Source organism: Pleurodeles waltl, chromosome 7 (assembly GCF_031143425.1).
Source record: "Pleurodeles waltl isolate 20211129_DDA chromosome 7, aPleWal1.hap1.20221129, whole genome shotgun sequence".
NCBI classification, from domain to species: domain Eukaryota; kingdom Metazoa; phylum Chordata; class Amphibia; order Caudata; family Salamandridae; genus Pleurodeles; species Pleurodeles waltl.
The window spans coordinates 612,254,688-612,273,118 of NC_090446.1; the positions used below are offsets into that span (position 1 = coordinate 612,254,688).

At 44.4% G+C, this 18,431-nt stretch overlaps 1 protein-coding gene across 3 annotated transcripts in view; it reads right to left on the reverse strand.

The window, feature by feature from the left end:
* The window catches only part of CDHR2 (cadherin related family member 2), a 497,387-nt gene that overhangs the window by 133,310 nt on the left and 345,646 nt on the right, over positions 1–18,431 (reverse strand). For all 3 annotated transcript variants that reach the window (XM_069244564.1, XM_069244565.1, XM_069244566.1), the window contains 4 exons: positions 17,117–17,186; positions 15,596–16,204; positions 14,382–14,453; positions 6,705–6,754 (listed from right to left, as the gene is read on the reverse strand). In XM_069244564.1, the coding sequence (XP_069100665.1) occupies positions 6,705–6,754; positions 14,382–14,453; positions 15,596–16,204; positions 17,117–17,186 (801 nt within the window). The remainder of the gene's footprint in view (positions 1–6,704; positions 6,755–14,381; positions 14,454–15,595; positions 16,205–17,116; positions 17,187–18,431) is intronic.

Consider the following 18,431-nt stretch of genomic DNA (forward strand, 5'->3'; position numbering starts at 1 on the left):
TCGGACTTAGCACACTACAGCACTCCAAATGCTTCCCTATTACCGGTGCGGATTAGACTTGTTTCGGGCCTGAGAGCCCCAAGTGAACATGCTGTTAAATTGAGCACTTGTGCACTGAAACACTATTGATTTTAAATCAGAATCATAGTGGGCTCATGAAACTCAGACTACCAGTGGGGTGTACCCTGGATGTTACCAACAGTGAATGGGTAATAACCACAATGGCTAAAACAAAGAGTGACTGGGAAATTGCCAGAGAGACACTAAAGCCCCAACCTCAGGAGAGGGCTCTGTAGTTGTTTGTAAATGTAATACTCTTGCATTGTGGGGTTAGCTGTAGAAATAAAATGCTTCGCTTTTTTCATAAAAGTGAGTATTGGTCGGACAATGCATTTATTGCTGCCACTAAACACATTTTGAATTGTGAGGCTTTGTTTACTAATCAGCATCCACACTTTCCCTGAGGGAGTCTTTGACTAGTCAACCATGTCTACCACTGAGAGTCAAGTGCAGCAGGGGTACTTGGCCCAGTTGCTCAGAATCCATTTTAAAACAGGCCCCAGGACATCAGAAATAAAAGGCCAAGCCATGGTTGGGCCCAGTAACCCCAGCATGCTCCGTGGCCCTCTGAAAGAGGTTTTGACAGAGTGCAACCACATTTAAATGCCAAGGTTTCCCTTTTCAATATGTGTATACCACTATTCTGTGCCAGTCAGTGAGCAGCTGGTGATCACGACGGACCTCCACTTGTCAACGTATTGCAGTAGCATTGCTCTGAACCCTATAGGTCTAGAATCTATGACCAGCTCAGAGTCCTTGATGGTGTCAAGGCTGACAATATTCTGGAAGGCCTCTTTCTCTTCTTCCTTATTCCATGTCCAGAGGGTCAGAGGTTTGGTCAGTTCTTTTGGCAGACAGTCTAGGGTGTATAAATACAAACAGTATATAGTGAGTTCTAGGAAACTTCTGAAATCCTGCTGTCATGTGGGGGATTCTGCGTCCTTGATGTCTACAAACTTAGCAGGGTCCACCATTATTCCTTCACAAGAGAAAATTAAGTCACTCCACTTTCTTCTGAAAGGAATTGGCATTTTGACCTGTTAAGCATCAATTCCATGTCTGCACTTCCTTAGAGGGCGGCTGCCAGTCCCGAAGGTGGGGTAGAAATGAAAATTTGAATGCTGGCTGTTAAACCTGACAGCCTTAGGGTTGTCACCCCCAACTTTTTGCCAGCCTCCCTCCGCTTTTTGACACTGTTTGTGCTGGATTTAGGACTGTACCACTGCTAACGGGAAACATCCTTTTTTCCGACTTTTTTTTTCCGAAAGTCGTGGTTAACGAAAGCGCAACAACGCTTTTTTTAACCACGACTCCGGTTTTTTGTGCCTTAACTATGTATGTTCTGAACAACGAACATGCGTGGATAAGGTACAAAGAAGGGAGTTGGCGAAGGCAAGTGGTGGGTTTAGGTTTTGGGGAGGGAGTGGGGGGTCAGGGGGTTTTAGGTTTTGGGGTGGGGTTGGGGGGGTGGGGTGTTTTTGGTTTTGGGGAGTGGGTCAGGAGGTTTTAGGTTTTAGGGTGGGGTTGGGGGGGTGGGGCGTTTTTGGTTTTTCGGGAGTGGGTGGGGGGTCAGGGGTTTTTAGGTTTTAGGGTGGGGTTGGGGGGGTGGGGCGTTTTTGGTTTTGGGGAGTGGGTGGGGGGTCAGGGGGTTTTAGGTTTTGGGGTGGGGTTGGGGGGTGGGGCGTTTTTGGTTTTGGGGAGTGGGTGGGGGGTCAGGGGGTTTTAGGTTTTGGGGTGGGGTGGGGTTGGGGGGGTGGGGCGTTTTTGGTTTTGGGGAGTGGGTGGGGGTCAGGGGGTTTTAGGTTTTGGGGTGGGGTTGGGGGGGGTGGGGTGAGGGATGTAGGGTGAATGGTGCCTATTGCTAATGATTTTATCAGGAATGCCTTTACAACAAAATATCGTTGTGAAAACATTTGTGGTAAAATCATTAGTAGTAGCAACGAGGTCGGTGTTCCGACCTCGTTGTTAAGGCAGTAGTTGTTTTTGAAGTTGTTGTTTCGTTGTACAATCCTGCTAACCAGTGCTAAAGTGCATATGCTCTCTCCCTTAAAACATGGTAACATTGGCTCATACCCAATTGCCATATTTAATTTACTTGTAAGTCCCTAGTAAAGTGCACTGCATGTGCCCAGGGCCTATACATTAAATGCTACTAGTGGGTCTGCAGCACTGATTGTGCCACCCACACAAGTAGCCCCTTAGCCATGTCTCAGGCATGCCATTGCAAGGCCTGTGTGTGCAGTTTCACTGCCACTTCGACTTGGCATTTAAAAGTACTTGCCAAGTCTTAAACTCCCTCTTTTCTACATATAAGCCACCCCTAAAGTAGACCCTAGGTAACCCATTGGGCAAGGTGCTGTGTAGATAAAAGGCAGGACATATACCTGGGTGTTTTATATGTCCTGGCAGTGGAAAACTCCTAAATTCATTTCCCACTGCTGTGAGACCTCCTCCTTTCATAGGCTAACATTAGGGCTAACCTCATTTACTGTTTGAGTGGTAGATTCTGATCAGAAAGGGGTAAACAGGTCATATTTAGTATGGCCAGAATGGTAATAGAAATCCTTGCTTACTGGTGAATTTGGATTTTATATTACTATTTTAGAAATGCCACTTTTAGAAAGCGAGTATTTCTCTGCACTTAATTCCTTCTGTGCCTTGCAATCCATGTCTGGGCTGGGCTGGTTGACAGCTTCCTTATTGCATGTCACCCAGACAACCACAAACACAGGATGCTCAGTAACACTTGCACAAATCTGCATACTGAATGGGTCTTCCTGGGCTGGAAGGGTGGAGAGCCTGATACTTACATCTCAAAGGACAGTGGCCTGCCCTTACCTCACACAATGGACTGCCACACTCCCTACTGGGACCCTGGCAGACAGGGTTGTACTGAAAAGGAACCGTGTGCACTTCAAAACCACTCTTTGAAGTCTCCCCCACTTCAAAAGCACTTTTGGGTATATAAGCTGGGTCTCTGACCCTACCAATTTAGACACTTCTGGACACTTCAAGTTACTCATTGGGACAGCCACTCTGCCCCAGAACCTGAAACCTGCCAAGAGGAACTGCCTGGCTCCCCAAAGGACTCACATGGACTGTTTTTCTGAGAAGGACTGCTGCCTTGCTGTTGCACTGCTGCCTTGCTAGCCTCTGGCTCTGCTGAGAAGTGCTCTCCAAGGGCTTGGATTGAGCTTGCCTCCTGTTCCTGAAGTCTCAGGGCCAAAAAAGACTTCATCTCTTCAAAGAAATTCATTGTGCGACGAAAATTGACACACAGCCTGCCAGAATTGTTGCACAATGTGCCTCGTGGTGAAAGAATCACTGCATTGCAACCCTGAGTGCATCTTTATATTTTTTTAAATACTTCAGCTGCTGATGAGATGCCAATGTTAAGGCAGCAGATCGCCGTAGGCTGACAGGTAGTGACTTACCTACTGTCCTCACTTAATTCCTGATGGTTATATCCCCAGTTGAGGTTATGTTTTAAGAACCACCTTGCCCTAAAGAGAGCATTAATCAGGTTGTCCATCAGCAGCATGATGTGCCCTTCCCTTTTGATGGTCCTACTAGGAAGCCAAATTTCTACACAGATTCATATGCTACCAGGTTGTTTTGTCTTCCCTGCAAGAACCATTGGGACATCTACTTTGTGAGTCAGGGAACCTTCTCAATGACCCCGAGTCTTCAAGCTTCTGAAGCTCCACCTTCACTGTTGCCTGGAGGTGAAAGGGAACCTTGCGATGCCTGAAGGCAACTGTTTAACTCATACTGTCAATATTGAGCAATATGAGTGGGACAGCAGTGTTGGAACAGGTGTTGAAACTTGATGACTATCTATATGCTTTGTGTGTGAATTGCCCTTGCGGACTTGACGAGGAGAAGTTCTTCCACTGTGGTGCAGCAGAGCAGGGTTTCTCCTTCATCTGATGTGGCAAAGAAGGTCGCTGTGCACTTGCTGCTGTCATGGGATATCTGACAGTCAAAGGCACCTTCATGCGGGATGGGTTATATTTCTCCACAGACAAAGATTTTTGTTTTTGTGGGCTGCAGGGGCAGCTATGGTCGCAAGGTTGTGAAATAACTTTGGCACATCAAATTAAGAGGTACTCATATGGCAATAATCTGTGTTCCAGCAAAACAGGCAGTGCATTTTGGATATGATTCTCCCCCAGAACTATGGCTACATAAGGCAAGATGTTGAAGATTTTGTCTCCATAATGATTGTCTCCATAGTGATTCAAAAAGTAAGCAGCATCCTAGCTGGGATGCTTGTTCGGATTTGAGTGCCACTGCACATACATCCTGGAACATGCCTCTCCTGCAGCTCTGTGGGCCTGCTGAGTGACTGCCACTTATGCACACTGACAAAGTGGTTGGGTTGTTGGTAGTTAGAACAGATTCCTGTAGGGGGTGCGACTACAGGAACCAATAACCACACAATCTTAGAAGTGGCCTCATCGCTGTTTTTGGAGAGGTTGGCGGACATGCAGTGTGGTTGATTGCAACAGCAGCCACAGGTTCTGTTTTGATGGTTCAGGAGTCATTTGGTTCCAGCTTGGGGGAAAATATGGTGAACAATAGTTCCATTTGCTCTGGCTCGTCTTTGGAGAGCTCATTGGATTGGGCTGGCATGACTATTTTGTCCAGTTTGTTGCTTGCTTGCCCTAGGATTTGTCACACGAAGGCACCAGATAAGCATCCCTGTATTTGTTGGGCCCTGATCTCCTTTCGTGGTTCATCATCGGCATATGTTCTCACAACCCTTGCATAAGAGTAATCAGTGGACCCTCCTTCCTTTGCTGCACGTCTGATTCATTTGCAGGTCAAAGTGTCAATGCTGCGTTGCTACCGCACTTTTATAGTTTGGGTCATTTTCTGTGTTAGGGTTGTGTAAGAAGAGGTGGAAGATTTTTTTCCTGTTTAATGGCATATCAATGATTGTTTTGTTTCCCAATCAATTTCTTTAGTTACCTTGAAATAATTACTTAACATGGGCACCCGTACATGCCACTTGAAGTTGGGGTCTCTAGGCATAACTATCTCTGTGTCTTGAGGGGAGCTGACACTGAGGCTTACATATTTCAACTGCAGCAGTGGGCACTGACCCCTGGAGGAGCCTGGCTCATCATGCTGGTCATGACATGAATATGGCCACGGAGTGGTGGCTGGGATTGGTGGCCTAATATTGGCCTTAAGGTGTGGAAAGTTGGTAGAGCACTTGGTGTGCATAGTGTCCATGTGTGGGTCCTCTCGTGCTACTATGAGGTGTGTTGATGAAACCTCCAGTGTTGTGCAGCCCTGCCACGCACCTCGCATCACGTGGTATAGTCACGTGGTATACTAACGCTTTTCAAGCCAAGTTCTTGCATCACCATAATAATGTAAATTTTATTGACTGTCACTACCCTCTAGTGGTCAGTTGAGAAATTACCTTGCTGATAATCCCCCAATTAGAAACGAATTATACAAAAATACAAGAAAGTGCCTGAATAACTGTTTCGCTTGCCCGTACTGCACCAGTGCACTATCATGTAGAGGAGGAGTCTCAGGCCAGATGTGCTAACATTAGGAATACCAATTTCCTAATTGTGATTCTCTGCAAATCACATTTAGGAAATCAGTATTCCTAATGTATGAAACGCTTCTAAATTTCATTAGCAGTTCCCAGGGGGTTGCAAATAGCCCTACCTCATGCATATTAATGAGTCAGGTTGCAACTTGGGACCCATTAGGAATCGTAACCATCACAGGGATGCTGGCTTGCTGTAGTCAGCAGACCACCATGTCTGTGATTGCTGTTTAATAAAGGAAAACGGGATGCATTTAAAAAGAAAACAAATAAACTTTGCAGTTTCATTGTTAAGTGGAGGCAGTGGTCCGTGTGACCACTACCTGCTCAAAAAATATTATTATTTACATCTTTGCAAATGGGTGACCACCAGTTTTAAACTGCTGGTAAAGTATTACTGCTTTGCAACCCGAATTTGGTCACAAAACAGTAAAACATACCCTACCTATTCGGTTTTAGAAGGAAAGCCCTAAGCACGCCCCTTCAAAATACTGAATCACAAATGCAATGCGATTCGGTAACAAGTTGCCGAATTGCATTTTGCCTTTTGCAAATGAAAAAAAGCATGTTTTCAGTCGCAAACGGCCCCATTCTGCAAATTGGGCTGTTTGAGACCAGAAAAATGTTTTGTACAACTGACCCCTTGTTTACTCATAGAAAGTATATAACTTCACCAGGACTAAAACATCCATACATCCCTCATCTTTGTAATCAGAAAATAATATAGAGGAGAGGTTGTGTATGGAAATGCCAGGGGTGCAGCAAGAATGTCCTTTTAATACTGGATTATATGTGACAACACTTTACTGTGCTTTTACAATGAGTTTTAGACATATATCTCCAATTAGTAGTAATAATCACTGCAATAGGAAGGGAGAGAGGAAGAAGGTAACGGTAAACAATGGGAGGAAGGAAAAATGATGAAAGAAAGTATGTGGGGGCATGATATAGGAAAGGAGAAGGAAAGTAAGAGAAAAGAAAGAAAGAAAATGAGAGCAAAAGAGGGAAGGAGGGAAGTCGGGAAGTCGGTCTGCAGAGCAAGGGGAGATTACTATAAGTTTCATTTGGTTACCTGCACAACTGCCACCTGAAGGTCAAGGGGGGCAACGTCTGGAACCACAACTGTGGAAAACAAAATAGAAAAGATGATACAATGTCACAGGGATGGGATGGGTGCTCTTTCAGGTAGACGGACAGATGGATGGATTGATGGATGGGTTGGGCAGACGAGTGGGTGAATTGGTTCATTATGTGCAAATGAGTAGCACGAAAAGTAAAATACTCCTACTTTGAGCCAAAGCTCTATCGGCATCAAGCTAGTAAATCAAGTAAGTCCGACCCTCCCTAGAAAAGCTTCCTTGTCTCTCCATCCCAGTATATATCTTTTCATCCTTTCACCCTTCCTGCCACCTGCTGTTATCCACCATTTCACTTTTACATTATGCCATGTATTCATTCTTTGCTCCACCATTTAGCTTTTTACCATTCCATCTTACCATTAACACATTCATCACCTATGCATGTATCCATAAATATGTTCATCCACCCATACATACTTTGACCTACACGTACATCAACATAACTTTTCATCGGTCTGGATTATCTGCAAAAAACATCCTCCGTATCGGCCGCATAGGAGCTCCCGTCATGCTGCGCGGCTAATCATAGGCTTGGGAAGGACGTGCGCTCGGAGACAGATGCGCTTATGGCGGTGCTGCGTTACTGAATGCGGAAAGAGAGTTTTGAAATCCACCTGACGCTTAGGAGGCTTCCGATCCTGCTCCCTCCCGTTTTTCACCATTTGGAGTGTGTTTGAGCACTCCCCCTTCGATATTGTGCCGTTTGATACTTTTGCTGTGGGTGAAATTCACTTTCAGCCCTAAAGAGGCTTGGCAATGCTTGTTTGGAGGCCTGCACTGAGGAGAGGAGGACTGGAACCGGAGGTGAGGTGGGGGCTACGGACTGTAACACTCTTTTTCAATGAGGGAAGCTTCATTTTTCCTTTGTCAAACTAAATATTTGAAATAAGTTATACTGCTGTGAGCATTGCCCGGTGAGTCTCTGGTGCAGTACATTTTTGAATTTTTTTTAGCACATTGTGAGTCCTGGAAAGTGCTCGGTTAAAAAAGACACTGTTGAAAACTTTTTTTCTAGCGCAAATTTAGCACGAGGCCAGGTTATCTCCCAGGTGTCTGCTACGTTGAGGGGGAGAGGAAGGGGGCTGGATGTCACTTGTAAGGGCAAGGGCAAGGTGCAGTGCGTATAATGCCCCGATCGCCACACTATCTCCAGGGAAAGGGACGCCCTGCCTCTAGGGCTCCTAAAGCTGCTCGTACTGTTAAAACAAAGCACCCAGCCCCATCCGACAATCACCTTAATATGGATTTATCTTTAAATACCACCCCTCTGCCGACCATCGACTCAGTTACTAGGGATACTTCTCCTCACAGCTTACCGCTCTCTATGACTAGAGCGGGGTCAAAATTCTGGCTTGGACTCTCCGCCTGAAGAGGCTAGAAACCTGAACTTGGACTTGGATTCAAATTTGCAGTCAACGGATAAAGTTAGCTCACCTCCGAACCAATCAGCCTCAAGCTGTAATGCCGAAGTTATTCACAGCCCAGCTTTGGATATGGCCACAGGCTCCAAGCTACTTTATCCTTTGTTTGGGGGATTGGTAAAGGGCCAAAAGGACGGTGTCCCTTCACTGACTGGTGACTCTGCCTCTGTCCCTCAAGCAAACAGCTCCCTACTTGATCTATCCAGCGAGTCCTGTGAGTCAATTTGTGCATCGGGGATAAGTACTACAGCCGGGTCCCCTCCCCCACACTCCTCTATTAATGGATCCTCTGAGTTGGCCGAAGATTAGCCGATCTTATAAGTGGGCTTGTTTTCTCATGCAACCAGAGACAAGGCAAGCTCCGATATCCCTTGAGAAAATGTGCTCCTTCAGATCTTAGCTGAGTTAAAAGCTTTGAAAATTTCGCAAAATGAGGCAAATCAGAGAACGGAATCGCAATTGAATTTAATATTGAGTAATATACAGCAACTTAACTCACGTATCAAGGAGGTTGAACAACGAGTATCTGACCTAGAGGATGCTCATGTGTCTGTGGAACCCTCAGTGGCAAAATGTCAAGCAGATTTGGTAGCCTCACGGATTCAGCTAGATGATGCGGAGAATCGCTCGCGCAGATCTAACTTGAGATTTACAGGAGTCCCTGAAGGGCGTGAAAATGGACAGACTGTCACAAACTTAGTCACGGATTTTATCCTGCAGCATGTTCTCTCAGAACCACCGGATAAACGTTTGGATCTTACCATTATGCGGGCCCATCAGGTCCCCGCAGTACAGCCACCCCATGCAAAGTATCCTCTAACTATTCTTGTCAATTTTGGTGAGTCTCATGTCAAGGAATGCATCCTTCAACAAGCAATTAAAAGTAAAATACATCAGGTCCCTGGCGATTTTGCCTTGAAGATTTTCTCTGATATGTCTGTGGTGGCTGCATATCGGAGGAGAGAATTGAAAGGGATAATTTCGGCTTTCCAAAAAGCCATCGCTCCGGCAAGACTTGTACAGCAATCTAAACTTAAAGTGTTTTTTCAGGGACATTCTACTCTAATTCATATGGTTGATGCTGCTAAGACTTTGTTGCATTCAATTCAGAAGCAGTCTGAGCAGAGGGAGGAGGGTAGGGGGACGGGGGGATTTGATCAGGAGAGGGGGAGAGGAGGGTAGACAATGCACTGGGAGGGGAAATGTTACTACAGAAAGGTGAATTTCACAGAGTGTAAATCAAATGCGTCACTATGGTACTTATATTCCAGTCTTTTTCGAGTCTATGGTGTAGGGCGCCATGCCAAGGCACCCAATTAAGGAAGGATGGGGTCAGAAGGAGGGGGTGGCCTCGGACAGCTCAGATGGGAGGACCCCAGGCTTCGGCCACCCAAGGGTTGGGGCGTGGATTGGGGTGGGTGTTGGGAGGGTTTGCAAGGGGTTCAGGATCCTAGGTTTCCACACTAAATCGTAGTTACGTGTATTGCAGAAGGATTAAGGTTATAAAGGGGGTGATATTAGTTGGACCAGACCAAGGCTCGAATTCCCTGGTAGGTTTTGATTATTTACTTCCTCAGCGATCTTTTATGAGAACTCATTGGCAGGGTTGAATTTTTCATTAAGAATAGTTTCCTGGAATGTCAACGGGTTAAATAATCTGAGGAAAAGGTCTGTAATTGAAGAAAGGGTAACTGTCCTAAATCCCTCAGTTATTCTCTTACAGGAAACTCATTTCCCAGTTTAAAAAGTCGTGGGCTTCCACATGTTTAAAAAGTTTGCGGATTTTAATGTGGTTGCCGCAGCCCCTGCAGCCCACAGAGGCATGGCGATCTTTCTAGCCAGAGGCCTCAATGCTCGGGCACTTGACTTTTTCTGCGATCCTGATGGTCGATGGTGCTGGGTGCACTGTTCAATTGCTAAAGAAAGATTTATCTTTGTTAGCTTTTATGCACCCTTGCTAGATGACCCAGCTCCTTATATAGGATTGTTTCAATCCTTTTTGCAACTATCAGGTAAAATTATTATTGGTGGGGATTTTAATTTTCTTCAGGATCCAATGTTGGATACTACTGTTAGGAGTAAGAAACAACATAAGCCTAGAGTTGCCAAAATATTTAAAGACTATGCCAAAGTGTTGATGCTCTGTGATCCTTGAAGAATGAGTGCCCCAAACGAGAGAGAGTATACGTGCATCTCAACCCGGTTCAAAAGCCCATCTTGCATTGATTTTTTTCTGATATCTAAAACACTGCGCTTTAAGATTCAGTCGGTGCAGCACTCTGGCTTATCTGACCATGCCTCCCTGGTGCAGGAAGTGTCTCTTTTTTCGGAAGTCTCCAAGCCTCAAACTAGAAGGTGGGTCTTTAACCAACAGATTCTTCAAGATGAGAGATGGGTACAGATCTCTAAGGACGAAATAAGTGCATTTTTCAAACGTAATAAGGGATCTTCAACTCTGGCTATAGTCTGGGATTTGTTTAGGGCCTTTTTTAGGGGCTTGGTAATCGCCAAGGAAGCAGTAGACAAATCTTATCAGAGACAACAAACCATGGTTCTTGAAGAGGCAGTGCAAAGGTGTTTAACTGCTTACCTACATGCCCCTACAGAAAACAATAGACAGTCTTTTGAATTAGCTAAAAAGGCACTGGCCGATAATTTTCTCAAGAAGGTTGATATAGGATATCAGACTTATAGACAAAAGGTTTATGAAGAGAGTAACTTCACAGGCAAATTCTTAGCCGGGCAAGCTCGGGATCGAATTGCTGGCAATATGATACATGCATTGAGATGCCCTGTCACCTGGGTTAGACATACTGACCCCAGAGCTGTGGATGAAATTATGCTAGAGCATTATAGGCGAATTTATAGCCATGCTCTGGTTATTGACCCGAGGACCATTAAGGAATTCTTGGGGAAACTGGATATTCCTAGTCTTACAGAAGAAGACAGTGATGCTCTAATACAACCATTTATGAAGTTAGAACTCCTTGAGGTTGTCAAGAACCTTCCCACAGGAAAGGCCTGTGGACCTGATGGCTTTCCGGCTGAATTTTATAAAGGGTTCATTAAAGCATTCATTGATGATTTTTTGTCTTTAATTAATTGCCTAGTTAAGGGCGAACAGATGCCCAATTCTTGGCACTCAGGGAATGTGGTTAGTTTTCCCAAAAAGAATAAGGACAGGGAGGATCCTAACGCATATCGCCCAATCTCTTTGCTAAATACAGATTATAAAATTATTACGAAGCTTTTGGCTAATAGGCTCAACTGGGTCATCAATAAACTGGTGCATCCAGATCAAAACGGGTTCATAGCTGGTCGGCAACTTGCAACTAATACACACTCTTTGGCCAAGGCTCTTGACTATTTTGCTTCTAATAAAATTTCTGCCATCGTCCTTCTATTAGATGCAGAAAAAGCATTTGATTTGGTTGTATAGGATACACTCTTTGCAATACTGTCTAGCTATAAGGTGCCCTATCAGGTCTCTGCATTAATTCAAAAGTTGTATTCAAACTCTGAAGCCGATATTATTAATAATTCTGCGTGTGTTGGTCAACTTCAAGTACAACGTGGTACTCGGCAAGATTGCCCTTTATCCCCCATACTTTTTGCTCTCTTCATTGAGCCTTCAGCTATTAAAATCAGACAAAATAATCAGATTCAACCCCCTTTGAAGTCAATGGGGAAGATTAAACTCTATGCTGATGATATCATTATGTTTTTTGATGAAGAGCGTACTTCCCAAGAAGCGGCTTTTAATGCGTTTGCCGAATTTGAGCAAATTGGTGGCTACAAGATTAATATGAGTAAGACCGATATCATTTTGTGTGGCACTTCATCTATTAAACTGCTTCCCGAATTAAGACATTGTGTGAATGTTAGGCCAAAGAGATACCTTGGGGTTAACTTTTCAGCCGATAAAGGAGACCTATATGATCTTAATTACGCCCCATTTCTCTCGAAAACTCAGGCTTTGCTTGCTCGATGGGGGTCCCTCCCCCTTTCTATATTAGGTCGAATTGCATTGATCAAAATGTCAGTGTTACCATTATTTAACTTTCTTTTCCCATGCGTTTTAACACATATTTTTTTTTTTACTTTGAGTCCATGTTTGTCCATTTATTTGGCAAAATCAGAAGGCACGGGCTGCATTAAGCACATTATATGTGGATAGAGAAAAGGGGGTTTAGCTTTGCCCAATTTTAATGATTATTACTTTGCCTTCTTTGCGCATTATCTCACTAATTTTAAAGCAGATCAATCTTTAGGCTGTCTATTCTCTAATGACTTTCGTGAATTAATATGCAGGGAGCACGATATTGTGAATCCAGCACTCCTGGTGAAATCTCCCAAAAAAGTTTGTTATAAGATTCTTAAATGGCTCTTTAGGAGAAAATCGGATTTGTTTAGAAGATATTCAATCCCATATTTGCATTTCTACACTCCTCTCACACAATTTACGCTATGCTCTGGCACTCAGCTCAATTCAGACTTAGTAAGGAGATGGGAACATGCAGGATGTAGTAAAATTGGGGATTTTCGCATCAATGACAACCGGGAAACTCCCTTAAACATTCAGATGGCTGTCAAAAATGATTTCCTTTTGGTGGGATCCTATAATACTATGCTACACAGTCTAAGGGATTTGGATATGGATTCAATCATTAATGCTCAGGCGTTAGTTGCCGAATTGGTGGACCCTCCTAGGATAAGGCGTGATGGTGCGTGGAGAAGGCTATTGCTAGAGAGGGATAAGGTCGATCTTGGGGCAAAGGCGCTAAGAAATTGGGCCCGTCAGGAGGACCTCAACCTTTCAAGCGAGTGCTGGGAGAGAATTAATCATTTAAATTTTTCAGTACTCAGAGGTGCGAATTGGCATTGAATGATATTTTTTAGTAAATGGATATTATATCAAACCCCACAAGCCTTGTCCCGTGTGGTGCCTAGTTGTCCTGATCTCTGTACTTGATGTAAGGGAGTAGGGGTGGCGGGTTGAATACATGTGATTGGGACATATCAATGTATACAGGAATACTGGGATGGAATATTCAAGATGCTAACAACTATGGCTCAGGTTATTAGAACTACCAGTATTCTGCTGATGTGCTTGGGCTTCGACCTGAGCTAAGGCTATCTTCTAGATGGTAGAAACTTGTTTTTATCGCCACTGTGGTTGCCAGATCTCACCTGTTAAGAAATTGGCGTTCTGAGTTATCTCCCACCCCTCAAGAATGGCTGAGCAAAATGATACAAGTCAGAAATCAGGAAATTAGATATGCTAGCAGAATAGGAAGTGGTAAAAAGTTTTCCCTGATCTGGGGCAAATTCTTTTTAGACAATCATGGGTAAATCTGCTCTAGGTTAAATCATTTATTGAATGAATTTGCATGGCTACTTAGTCTCATTGTACCCGTCTAGAGCTTTCTTTCTGGAAACCATTGGGGAAGTTATTAAACACAAGTCTCGAATTGCAATGTTTTCTTCTTTTTTTTTCTCTTCTGTTACCTTGGTGGATCCTGATAAAAAATTCCATAAAAAGATAAATACATTTTAACAAAAAAATAACTTTTCATCCATTAATTGATCCTTTTGGCCATCCACCTATTCATATTTCAATTTACTCTGTTATCTTTTCACCTGCTCATCAAATCACACTCTCAGATTTCCATTTATTGTGCCACCTTTTCACCCGTGTATTGACCAATCCATTTACCCATGAACCCACACATTCATTCATGGACCCACTCATCGATCCTATCTCTCTTCCTGCCTTTTTTCCATCCTACCTTACTTTAATTTCTTCTTCCAGCTGTCCACCCTTCTTTCCCCTTTCTATCAACTCATAATTCCTTCTTTGAAAAACATTATTTAGACACTTTTGTCTGCCAAGTTGCACACAGAAATCCCACGTCTTCCCTAGCTGGTTAACCACAACCCCTTAGTCGATGTGTGGGTTATTGGATGGATGTATTCAGTCAATGTGTGGGAAAGATAGATAAGATTAAATGATCGATGAATGGTTGGGTTTGTGGGTTGAGTGGGTGGACGGAAGGTGTCTGGAGCGGTGGGACACAACAGTGGACAGGTAGATGAATGGATCAGGGTGAGCGGGTGGCATTGTGAGTCACATTCACACTTAGTTGCCCCCGAAGCGTTGGAATTGATCGAAAAGGATGTGTTTCTCACCAAATGTTTCTTCATTTTCCAGGAACACCGGAGCATTGTCATTAACATCCACAATGGTGATAGTTAAGGTCACTATAGAGATGAAGGAAGAGAACGTCAGACATTCAGCATGTCACAAATGCTTTTCTAATTATCATGACATTAGGGGTAATTATTATAAAACCAGGCTCAGTGAGGGAGCAACTTGAGAAGTGGACGTCCCCTCTCACGCTAGCACTAAATGACTCAGGTATAACAGAAGAACATTCAACGGAAATAACAGGTTTGCTTGCCTCTGACAGGCCAGCAGCGTGTCTAACATTATTCAGAAGCCCAACATTACCCTGACCTGGAAGAGCTTGGAAGATGTAGTATCCGCAGAGTCCCACAGATACCTAATGTTAAACCTTCCCCAGCAGCGCCCCCTCCTGTGAAAACGGAGGCAGTACCTCTCATAATTAAATGCTGCATCACAGCAGAGAATACCTTCAGCAGCTCCAACCTGACAGCAGCCCTGAACTAATACAAGTCGTATTACCTGCTGGTAAAATAAGGGGAAGAAAGTAAAGGGGTATGGACAATACAAAAGCCTCAAATCACCAACCACACGGAAGAGGGAGTTCTGCTTCGAAAGGCTGCACCTGCAGAATATGTGCTGCTCCTCGGATCACTTTCAAGCTACACTGGACAATACCATTGCAGCAGAAACTCGGCTTCTGCTCCTTTAGACACTCAGCGTTGGTACTGTGCTTCCCAATGTGAGATATCTCCCAGATCGGAGATAATCTACCCCTCCACCCACATCTCAGTTCTGCTGTCTCCGGGGGGGGGTGAATGGGCTGCCATTAGAACTGTATCCAATGCCTTGTCTAGACTGGCCCCTGGGGCTCACTGATGCACCTATATGTCTTCTCCTCTCTCTAGGACTTCAGCCGATGCCATATCCTGAGTGGTAACTGGATAGAGTTGCTGCTCCCGTGTCTGGCTGCTCTTTCCACCCAGTGAGCCAATTCCATACTCAGACTAGTAAATGGATTTCATTAGTCCACTGGTGTTTGCCCGCTGTATACCTGCCTTGTGCTGTAAGTAAGCACCACTGCATGCCACTGGAGCACTATTGTATGTCTTCCCCCTTTAGAATCTCTTCTACTCTTTCAATCAGACTAGCCGCTTGGTAGCACTGGAAACATTCACTGGAAATGCACTCAGAGCCTGCACACTAAACATGCTCTTACCATTGTCGCTGTATCGGTCTCCTAACTGTGTCAACGTGTCTTCCACACGCAGCGTCATAACCACGCGATCACATTTCTCAAAGTCAATGGCCCAGCTGTTCTTCACAAAGAGCGAGCCATTGGGGAACAGCTGGAACCAATCATGACAGATGCTGCCTGCACCACTGAGGCCCTTGTAGCATGCCACCCCCAACTCCTCGAATAGGAGCTCATGCAGGGTGTCCTTGTCGAAGCCACGGATTGTGGTGACAAGGCCATCCTGGGTCCCATTCTCAGAGACCCTCACTCCTTCCAGTGAGGAAGGCTCCACTTTGGGTGGTTCATCATTAACATCCAGCACAAAGACGGACACTGTTGCTGTGGATGTGAAGATGACGTTATTGATGCCAGCATCTTGGGCCTCGATGGTCAAGTTAAAGTTCCTCTGGGCTTCATAGTCCAGGGCAATGTCTGGGTCCACTGTGATGTTACCCCAGTACCGTCCAGGGCCAGCATGGTTAGAGCGAATCAGAAATGTTCCAGAGCTCCCTTTAACAATCCTAAATGTGATGCGGTTGTTGATCTCGGTCTGGTCAGCATCAGTGGCTTCCACACTGCCTACGTCCACACCTGGAAGGAAGCAGATAAAAATTTCACATGTGAGCTGCATGGGAGCAATGTGCATTCCAGAAAATAAGGACAAAAAGCACTACAACTCCAAAAAAATTTGAAGAATGGCTGTGCTCCTCCCAAAAACTGTTACTGAGAACAGTGTTTTGTCAAAAGCATTATATAAGGTTAATGATACTTCTGAAAGCAAGTTCGGCGGGAGTACTGCTTGAGAGAAGTCAAAGACAGGCAGACAGTGCTAATGCAAAAATGCATTATGACTGGTCTCTCTCAAGAAAAGCAAGATGGGAGGACTACATTGTCCTTAGAATAGACAACTCAGACAAGGCTACTGAAAAGAAACAAAATAGGAAGGATGCTAGCCCAGAGTCCAGGACATTAAGGATTTTCAACTCCAATAGGAACAGGGTGGGAAGACCTGGGCCTGATTTAGATGTCTACGGAGGGGTTACTCCATCGCAACTGTGACAAATATCCCGTCCGCCAAAATCTAAACACCATTGTTTTCTATGGTACTTAGATTTAGGCGGATGCAGTACTTTAAATGGGCCGATACTGTCCGGTACGGAGTACCAGCATTTTTCATTTTGAGAGGGAGAGTACCTGTACTTCTCAGGAAAAACATAATACTTGTAATTGGAGAGTACCGGAACTTCTCAGAAATAAAGAAGTTACGCTGGTGCAGAGTACCTGCACTTCTATTTTTCCATTTGAAGCACTGGGCGGATGGGATATCCGACACCGTTGCGACAGAGTGACCCCTCCACCGAGATCTAAATCAGGCCCTATGTGATACCAATAATAGTGTAGGAGGCTGTGCTGCACTAGACATGAGAATGAGATGTACAATCAAGAGAGGTCTTACAATGTTTTCGCTCACTCACGCTCTCGTATGAGAAGTGGTGATCTTACCTGTCTCACTTTCATTCACATAGAATTCATAGACCAAGTGGCTGAATTCCGGGCGCTCGTCATTCAGGTCCTGCCACAAAAACAGAAGCATACTTAGAATGCTACAGAATTGGACGCAACGATGCATCAAGCAGAAAGATGTACAAGAATACCGGACAAATGTGTGCCACACCCAGCGCTTTTCTACTGGAAACAGCATCACATTGAGGCAAATCTTCGCCACTAGCAAAACAGTACTGCACTGTAGAGTATTAAGTCAGCCACTACTCCAATTTGCCTTTCTCACACTTTGAATATCCGTTTTGATCTGTAGGTCTGGCCTTGCGACAGCTCGTCTGCCTCATCTAATCAACACATTTATAGATAAAAAATGCATTAACGCATGCATATAGTCGCCTAGCCCTCTGCATTAATTTGTCTATTCAACTATCACTGACATTCTGCTTCTGCCCACAAAAGCATACAGCATGCGGCAATGGGCAACTTCAGCCATTGGCTTTCTTGCTCTCTGAGCGAGGGCATTTTACTTGGTTAAATGTGCACATCTGCCTAAAAAGAAGTACACCAGTCTCACGGTATTGGGACGGTACTTGACTCTGCCAATGATTTGTCTTTCCATTTTTTGCCCCTTATGTTTTTTTCGTCATCCTTGGGTGTTTACACTATGTCATCATGTTACAGTAATTCGAAGGTAACAGCATTTTTTCTATGTGCCAATCAGAATCATATTTTTTTGCATTTATGCTTTAAAAAGGTCTTGACTTTTGCCAATGCTTTTTGACAATGCTGTTCAGTATTCGCTAAAAAAAAATGTTGCCAATCCTAACACGGAGGGTGCAAAACCCAACAAACTGATGCGTACACATGCATGTTATCACGAATTTACACTTATGCGCCATGACACTTTCACAGCCCCACCATGATGACATATATTCGCACATGCATCACCACATATGCCCATGCATGCATCATGACGGCGTGGTGGGCATTTTTGACCTTTTAATTATTGTTCCAAGATGGCTTAGGCCCATCTTGGAGTGGTTAATTGAAGCAATGTAAAAGTGTGTGCAAACGCCTGATAAGAGCGTCCCAGAAGCAAACTGCAGCTTGCAGGTCACACGAAAAATAAAAAATAAATAATGTAATTAAAAAAAATGCAACGTGGAGGGTTTGGACAGCAATATTGGGGGTGGAGGTTATAGGCAAGTATAGACCACAGAGTCGCGGGAGCTACAGGGAGGAGGAAGGGTTGGGGTGGAAATAGATAGCCTGGCAGGGGGTTTAAGATAAGAAAGCCAAGTGGGAGCAACATTAG